The sequence below is a fragment of the Benincasa hispida genome, chromosome 2, assembly GCF_009727055.1.
Source record: "Benincasa hispida cultivar B227 chromosome 2, ASM972705v1, whole genome shotgun sequence".
In the NCBI taxonomy this organism is placed as follows: Eukaryota; Viridiplantae; Streptophyta; class Magnoliopsida; order Cucurbitales; family Cucurbitaceae; genus Benincasa; species Benincasa hispida.
Window position 1 is genome coordinate 44182785 of NC_052350.1, and position 8728 is coordinate 44191512.

The 8728-nt window shown below is 30.8% G+C and overlaps 1 protein-coding gene across 1 annotated transcript in view; it reads left to right on the plus strand.

Moving 5' to 3' along the window:
• LOC120072118 (protein NRT1/ PTR FAMILY 7.1) overlaps positions 1 to 6941 on the plus strand; it is a 24770-nt gene extending 17829 nt beyond the window's left edge. Inside the window, exons 2-6 of the mRNA XM_039024529.1 lie at positions 3434 to 3471; positions 3590 to 3737; positions 5001 to 5218; positions 5396 to 5955; positions 6065 to 6941. Coding sequence (XP_038880457.1) covers positions 3434 to 3471; positions 3590 to 3737; positions 5001 to 5218; positions 5396 to 5955; positions 6065 to 6941 — 1841 coding nt within the window. The remainder of the gene's footprint in view (positions 1 to 3433; positions 3472 to 3589; positions 3738 to 5000; positions 5219 to 5395; positions 5956 to 6064) is intronic.
• The last annotated feature ends 1787 nt before the right edge of the window (positions 6942 to 8728 follow it).

Genomic DNA, 8728 nt, shown 5'->3' on the forward strand with positions numbered 1-8728 from the left:
AGAGATTAACTGATTAAACTCTTTTAATCAAATTAATCAACATTAATTAACTATCGGCCACTCCACTAAAGATTGACAGCTGAACTCTCCGCACTATAGATATATTATGTGTCCATCTTAACCAATCAGTAGTGCGACAACCCTTCACAGATCGCTCGTAAGTACAGTTGGGCCAATAACTGTTATGCCCCTGTAATTACATTTGTCTCCTTAAGTACCACTGATCCCTCTAATGAACATAAGTCATAGTCCTACTATAACCGAGTCTTTTCTTCCAGAGAGAAGTTGTGGCCACTATGTTCAAACCCTGGAATCAACCCTTAAGGGAGCAATCTCTCTACTTATCCCTGCTTCGGGAAAGGAGTGAATTTCATATTGTGAATTGAGTTCCTAGCTCCCAGATCAGACAAGTCCCCAAAAAGGTAGGCATGTTGAGTTGGTAATCTGACCACTCTCACCCATACTAATCAAAGGATCGCCCTCAAAGGCAGAAGTTCATAAAACACTCAGGATTGAGGTCGTGTCATCTATGGTCGTTTAGGTGAGATGCAAGTCTCTAGTATTAATGGCGTTATATACAGAGTCTAGTCATCTCGTAGTCCAGATCTTATACAAACTCTTTGTATAGGACACCCCTGCTCCACGTCTCCACATGAATGGTCAGGATCTACCATTTGTAGTAGTTTACAACACTTGCAAACCTCTACAAAGCAGGTCGTATCCATAGTGTCACTAGGATCAGGTATCCCACCTTAATTTTTATACTACAAACTAATTTAGGTTATCACTTAAGGCATAATCCACTTGTATATCACATATACATGCTTAAGTTCACATAAGATAACCAAGGAGCTTTGTTTATTGGATATGAGTAAATGCCAGAATTAAATAATACTTATTTTATTCATTGAACAATGTGTATCTTTACAAAACAACGAGACTCCTAGAGAATTAGGACATTAATTCCAACAATAAAGACTAAAGTTAATTAATAGATAAATAAAAAAGCAAAAGAAATATAGTTATTAATAGTTAATTTGAAATTTTAATTTAATTTAATATAGATTATTAAAAGGGCAGTTTTTAAATATAGAAAAATTAATCAAAATATAACAAGATTTTAGAACTATCCGTGATAGATGCCTATCAGTGACATTGATAGACAGTGATAGAAGTCTATTAGTGTCTATCAACGTCTATCTTTGATAGTTCTAAAATTTTGCTATATCTTGTAAATATTTTCAATAGTTTTACCATTTGAAATAATTTTCCTTATTAAAATTAAAATTTAATTTAATTTAGAATATTAACATATATTAATTATTTTTTATATACCTTTACTAATGAATAAACATTAAAACCTTCAAAATAATTAAAAGATAAAAATATGATTATTCATAATTAATTGCAAACTAGAAATAAACTATATATTATTTATAGATCTAAAAAATCTAAACGAAAATGAAATCCTAATATCCAAAAAACGTAGTAGTAATAATAATAATAATAAACCATTTTTAGTCCTAAATTTTTTGTATGTGATGCTTTGATCCCTAAATTTTGAAAACAAACTCTTTTAATCTCTAAATTGTTGAGAAGAACAGGTTTAAATGAGCCTAATCTGCCCCTCTAACATAACAGTTAAATTCCTAACCGAACTAATTGTAATATTTTGTTGCATATGTAGGTCGAGAATTGTGCTAAATGGCCGAATAGTTAAAAAAATACACATATACAACAATTTAGCCCTAAATTCCTTAAAACCACTTTAATTTTTACTCAAATCAATCCAAAACGCAAAACCAAGCTACATGGCAAAATCTTTAATTGATAAACAAATTATGTTCGTTAGACTATGCATAAATAATTTTTATTTTTAAATTAAGGATAAATAATTTTTACTGTGAATTTGAAATACATTTTCAAATGTTTAGTTTAAGTTATTTTGAAAAAAATTGGGATACTATTGTATTTTAATTTGTTTTTAATAAAAATAATTTTTTTGAAAAACACCATTTTTCTAACTCAATCCAAACGGACCGGAAAGAAGTAACACACAAATCACGGTCAGAAAACCCTGGAGAAAAGGAAATGATTTATAGCAAAAAAGAAGAATTATGCGATTTTTGTGTAAACGGATTTGCGATGTTGCTGGGTTTTGTTAAAATTTAATTTGTGTTTAATGAATTTAAACCAAAAACCAAGTCAAATTTTTATTCAAAAAATTAGGAAATTTATATAATAATAATCCTATTAATTTGGATCTCATCAACAACACCCATTTCATCATATATATATATATATATCTTTCCAAAAGGAAAATTCACAACAAAAACCAAAAAAAAAAAGATCACTTTACTTTTTAGCCGTTGAAACTCACACCCATTAGAACTTTCAATTCAATCAATTCTCTCAAGTGTTGAAGACCAATTTCTTTGAAGAAGATTTTGTTAGATACATTATTATCATTTGTTATTACTGAGTACAGAGATATTTTATTGAATCATTATTTGTTTAAACAATCATTCCTTTTACCATAAATGTCAAAAGGTTTTGATGGTTCTTTTGGTTTTTGGGTGAATCCACGGCTGATTTCTCAATCTGGATTTTTTCGTATCGGATCCTCCTCACCATCGCCGGAGTCGTCTCTCGTTACCATTCCCGAACAAGTCACTCTTGCCCTAATCAAGTTTCGCAAAAAGGTAAGACCACGTTACATAATCATTTAGTTTATAAGTTAGATTAAAAAAAAAGTTTATTTATTTATTTATATGAATAATACTTTTCTATATATAATAAAAAAATTTAATAAAAACTTTATTTAAATTATTTGTATGAATAATACTTTGTTATATAAGGGCTTAAGTTTTCTAAAGAGTCCATTTTCTTCGCCCTAATTTATTATTGTTTTCTAATAGCACTATTCCATGCTCATTTTGGCTAATTTATTATCATAACGTTAGTATTAACTTTCCATAACATTGTATCTTAGGGGAAAATTTTGTGACAGGTTAACTCCATTTTCATTGATATTTTCATATGTTATGGGTTCCACTAACATACCCTTAAAAAATGGATGAATAAAAAATCAATCAAGCAACAAAAAAAAGTGTCCTTGATGAAAAAAAGTGTCATTAATCATGATAGTAGGAGTGTTGTTACTTTAGCACACTTTTTAATCTCTCAAAATCAATTTAAGATTTAATTTTACCGTTTCAAATGATTTTTTTTTTTTTTTTGTATTATTGTACTATTAAAAAATTGATTTTGAACAAATAAAGCATATAACTCATTCAAAAACTCTAGAATGTTTATTAATTTTTTTTTGTGAATTTTTTATTTTTCATAATTATTTTTGAAATATCCCTACCATTTAAAATCTTGATTATAATATCTATCTAATTTTCAAATTTGATTTTTTTTTCTTTTTCAGAATTTAAAATGGAATCTGGGAAAGAGATTGCGGTGAAGGTAAGAAATTTTAGAAGATAAATTGAGTTTTTATTGATTTAATATATAATTATTTTTTAAAATAAGTTACTTTTTATTTGATTATTAATTATTAATTTTAATAATAAATTATTTATAGATTGCTGAAGTAGTTAGCTTGAAAGAAGGAGAGGCCTTGAATGAAAATAGTACCCAAAATGAAGAGCCAAAAATTGTTTCTAAGTATAAGGAGAGACCCACTGTTTCCAAGAATGCTGGAGGATGGAAACTTGCAAGCCTATTATTAGGTATTATTTTCATCTTTTAAAAAAAATAATTAATTGTGTTTTCATTTTCTTTTTTAATTAGGGTTTAGATTTTTTTTAAAAAAAAAATTGTAGTTTGATTCTGAAAATGATTAGTTGGGTTAAGAAAATATACTGGTTTTTTAAAAATAAAATTAAAAAAAATCTATGTTTTATTATTTTTAAAGTCAAACATAGAAAGAAAGAAAAGAAAAACAAGATTTTTTTTTCTGTGAAAAGGTGATGGGTTGAGAGATACTGATTTTGGAGATATGTATATGGGAAAATTACTTTTTGAGTCCTTAAGTTTTGAAGAATACTTGCATTTAGTCCCTAAATTTTTAGTTTTGTAGAATAGATAAATTTGGTTCCTAAATTTTAAAATGTACTTTTTTTTTTAGTACCTGTGTAAATAGGTTTAAAAGGTATTAAAAAAATTACGTTTTGAGTTTCTAAAAAAAAAAATAAATAAATAAATAAAACCTAAAGACCAAATGCACTTATTCTTCATAGCTTGGGGACTAAAAAGTCTTAATGTATTACCAAATTAAATTAATAATTATGGATTGGTTTCAAACACAATTTTATAAAGTATAGTTATCAAATGAGATCTTAGTTACAAATTTAATTCAAACCTGATTTAATATTTTGAAAACTCTTTTTACCTAGAGAGACATTACATACATTTAAAGATATTTTTGAGCATGATCATATATTTTGCAAAAGTATCTTTGGTGAATATGGCAAAATCTAGTAACCATTGATTTCTTTTTCTTAAAAACAATAAAATAAAGCTATATCCTAGATAAGAAAACAAAATATAACAATTTAGATGATAATTTTAAAGATTATATAATTACAAAAAAAAATATAAATTTTAATAGTAGGTCAACTTAGTTATTATATCTAAAATAAAAATAATTTAATATTTATTTATCGACATGTACCAACTTGTTTAGAGACTGAAATTTGTCTACTTTTAAAGTATTTGTACTTTTAGAAAGAAACAATTGTGAAATGCACTCCTAATAGTTAGGATCTTCGGTGTGTTTTGTAAGACCTATGCCTTAGTTACATTTTAAGATGAGTTGTATTCATTATAAAATAATCTTATTACTTTAAAATATTTATTTGAAAACAAAGATGTAATATTTTGCAACTTTTATAATTCAACAATAGGTGGGGTTAGAGAATCGAGCCTCTAACCTTTAAATTGGGAGTAGAGAATGGAAATGGATTGATGATATTTATTTGGTACATATGTAGTGAACCAAGCTTTAGCAACCCTAGCTTTCTTTGGGGTTGCAGTGAACTTGGTATTGTTTTTGACAAGAGTTCTTGAGCAAGAGAATGCCACTGCTGCCAATGGCGTCAGCAAGTGGACTGGCACTGTCTATCTTTGCTCCCTCGTCGGCGCCTTCCTTAGCGACTCTTACTGGGGTCGCTATGCCACTTGTGCCATCTTTCAACTCATCTTTGTACTTGTAAGTATCTTCTTTCTTGCGTATTTTTCACTTTTTATGAATCTCTTATTTTCTAATTGAACAAATATATGAAACAAAAAGCATAGTATAAATAGAGTATTATTTAATTAATTGTTTATGAATCACTCATTATTTTCAATAAAGACATATGTCTTAATGATTTAGTTATGTCATTAGGGTTTGGGATTATTATCCTTGACATCAGGGATGTTCCTCCTAAAGCCCACAGGGTGCGGTAATGGAACAATGAAGTGCATGCCCACATCGACAATCGGTGTAACAATCTTCTACTTCTCAATCTACCTAATCGCCTTTGGCTACGGTGGCCATCAGCCCACAGTTGCCACATTTGGAGCCGACCAATTTGATGAATCCATCCCAAATCAGGCAAATGCCAAGGTTGCCTTCTTCTCTTACTTCTACTTTGCCCTCAACTTCGGCTCCCTCTTCTCGAACACAATTCTTGTCTACTTTGAGGATTCCGGCCACTGGACTCTAGGGTTTTTAGTGTCCTTAGGCTCCGCTGTACTGGCCCTTATTTTGTACTTACTTGGCACCAAACGCTACCGCTACTTGAAGCCTTGTGGGAACCCTTTGCCACGTGTGACTCAAGTGTTTATGGCTGCCATCAAGAAGTGGAAAGTAGCACCTGCAAATGGAGATGACCTTTTTGAGGTTGATGGACCTGAATCTGCCATTAAAGGCAGCCGTAAGATTCTTCATAGCAATGGTTGTAGGTGAGGAATTTCATGTTTGAATGTGAATATAAATTTATTATTTACTAAATTTTTTATTTATTGAGATTTTTCTAATACCTACCTATCTTATATTTCTGCTAAATTTTAGGTTTTTGGACAAGGCGGCAACGATTACAGATGAAGACATAAAGGGATCAAAGGATCCATGGAGTCTATGCACAGTAACACAAGTTGAAGAAGCCAAATGCCTTATCAGAATGCTTCCAATTTGGTTTTGCACCATCATGTACTCTGTCGTCTTTGCCCAAATGGCATCTCTATTCGTTGAACAGGGCGATGTAATGAACTCCACCATTGTCAGTGGATTCCACCTCCCAGCGGCGAGTATGTCTGCCTTTGACATTTGCAGTGTCCTCGTCTGCACTGGCCTCTACCGCCAAATCCTTGTTCCTCTCGCCGGTCGACTTAGTGGAAACCCTAAGGGCCTAACAGAACTTCAAAGGATGGGGACTGGGCTCGTAATTGCGATGTTGGCCATGATAGCTGCCGCTGCGACCGAGATTGAGAGACTGAAGCATGTTGTTCCGGGACAAAAACAGAGTTCTCTAAGCATATTCTGGCAGATTCCTCAATACGTTCTTGTAGGTTGCTCTGAGGTTTTCATGTATGTCGGTCAATTGGAGTTTTTCAATGCACAATCGCCCGACGGAATCAAGAGTTTGGGCAGTTCATTGTGTATGGCGTCAATTTCGCTTGGGAATTATGGGAGTAGCTTGCTAATAAACATGGTTATGGCAATCACGACGAAAGGAGAAAGTCCTGGATGGATTCCGGATGACTTAAATTCTGGTCATATGGACCGTTTTTACTTATTGATTGCAGCTCTTACGGCCATTGATTTTTTGATCTATGTGTATCGGGCAAAATGGTACAAGTGTATTCAAATCGATGGCATTGCGACACAGCCGGTGAAGCTGATGGGCCCAGAAGGAAAGGAGGAAGATGAAATTTTGGGTAAAGTATGATCAATTAGTTCAAATAATTTTGTTCTTTTGACAAAAGTTACGATGATGATTTGTTCATTTATCTTTTTATGTATAGTGATTTATGTGGAACCCTCTCCCTATGTCAATTTTTTTTATTAGACTAGGAATTTAAGGATACTATATTTGATATATTAATATGAGATGAGCACAACGGGAACACGGATGGTAATAAAATATAATATTAAAATAAATATAATAGTACTTAATGGGATACGATCAACATCAACGATAGCTAATAATAAAATAAATATAAATAATATATAAATAAATAAAATAAAATAAGTTAACAAAATAGGAAATGAGAAAATTCTCAGCCACTTTCTCTAATTTTGTATGGAACTTGTCCAATATGTGCATCCTTCAAAACTCACCAAATGTCACTATTTATAGAGAATTTATGAGATTTACAAGACACATAGATAACACTTTAGAAAATGTGGCATGACACATGGTCAATGGATACTAAATATGAGTATCTAATGGATATCTATTTTCTTTAATATTAATAATACTCCCCTTAGATGCCTATTATACATATATGAAATATGTCTCGTTAAAACCTTATACATTCATATAATCTAATACTCTTTTTCAAAGATTGTGATAGGTAATGCTTTTGTAAATAAGTCTGCACCATTTTCTTCAAGATGACTATAGAAAAACTTCAGTGAAATATGTTGTGATATAAGGTTCATTTGATTTGGGATATGCATGTTATGTTGTCCGTATAATATTGTTGGAAGATTTTTACTAGTCAAACCACATGTTCCACGAATATGCTTAGTCATTGATTGATCTTAGCCATATACACATTCTCTACTAGCCTCGTGTGGTTGTTATGGTCTGTTTCACCGATCACCATAATATAGCAGTTACTTCACATGTGAATAGATAACCTGTATATGCTTGATTCCATTCCAATGTCTTTTTGTTGGAGAATAATTATATTTTACTAATAAATTTACTGAAAATGCAATGTTTGGTCTTTTATTATTAGCAAGATACATATATGTGTACCAATTTCACTAAGATATGGTACTTCAGGACCATAAAATTCTTCATTATCATCACGAGGTCGATATCTTTCTTCACATCTAATGAATGAACTTCCATTGGAATGTCCAATGGATGTGCTTTGTCCATATAAAATCTTTTCAAAACTTTTCCTCTATAAGTTGACTAATGAATAAATATCTCATCTTCTAAATGCTTACTTTGCAAGCCAAGGAAAAATTTTGTTTTTCCGAGATCTTTCATCTTAGATTCCTTCTTAAGATATTCAATTGCCTTTAAAAGTTCTTCAGGAGTTCCAATTATATTTAAGTCGTCAACATATACAGTTATAATAGCTCAATCTATATAATGATCTTTATAACTTTATTAAATACAATTCCCGGAAATTTGATTTATATGTTTTAGGTTTCCTAAATCCTTCTGGGATTCTCATATAAATATCATTATCAAGAGATCCATATAAATATGTTTTGACTACATCCATAAGATGTGTATGTCTAGATTTTCATACAAAGTCAGACCAATTAAATATTGTAATTGCATCCATCACCGGAGAATACGTCTCCTCAAAATCAATACCAGGTCTTTGTGAAAAACCTTGTGCAACTAGCTTTATATCTTGTGACCTTATTATTTTTATTTCTTTTCCTCACAAATATCCATTTGTATCCCACAGGTTTAACACTTTTTGGTATTTGAACTATTGGTCCAAAAACTTGACATTTTGAAAGTGAGTTTAATTTTACCTCGAT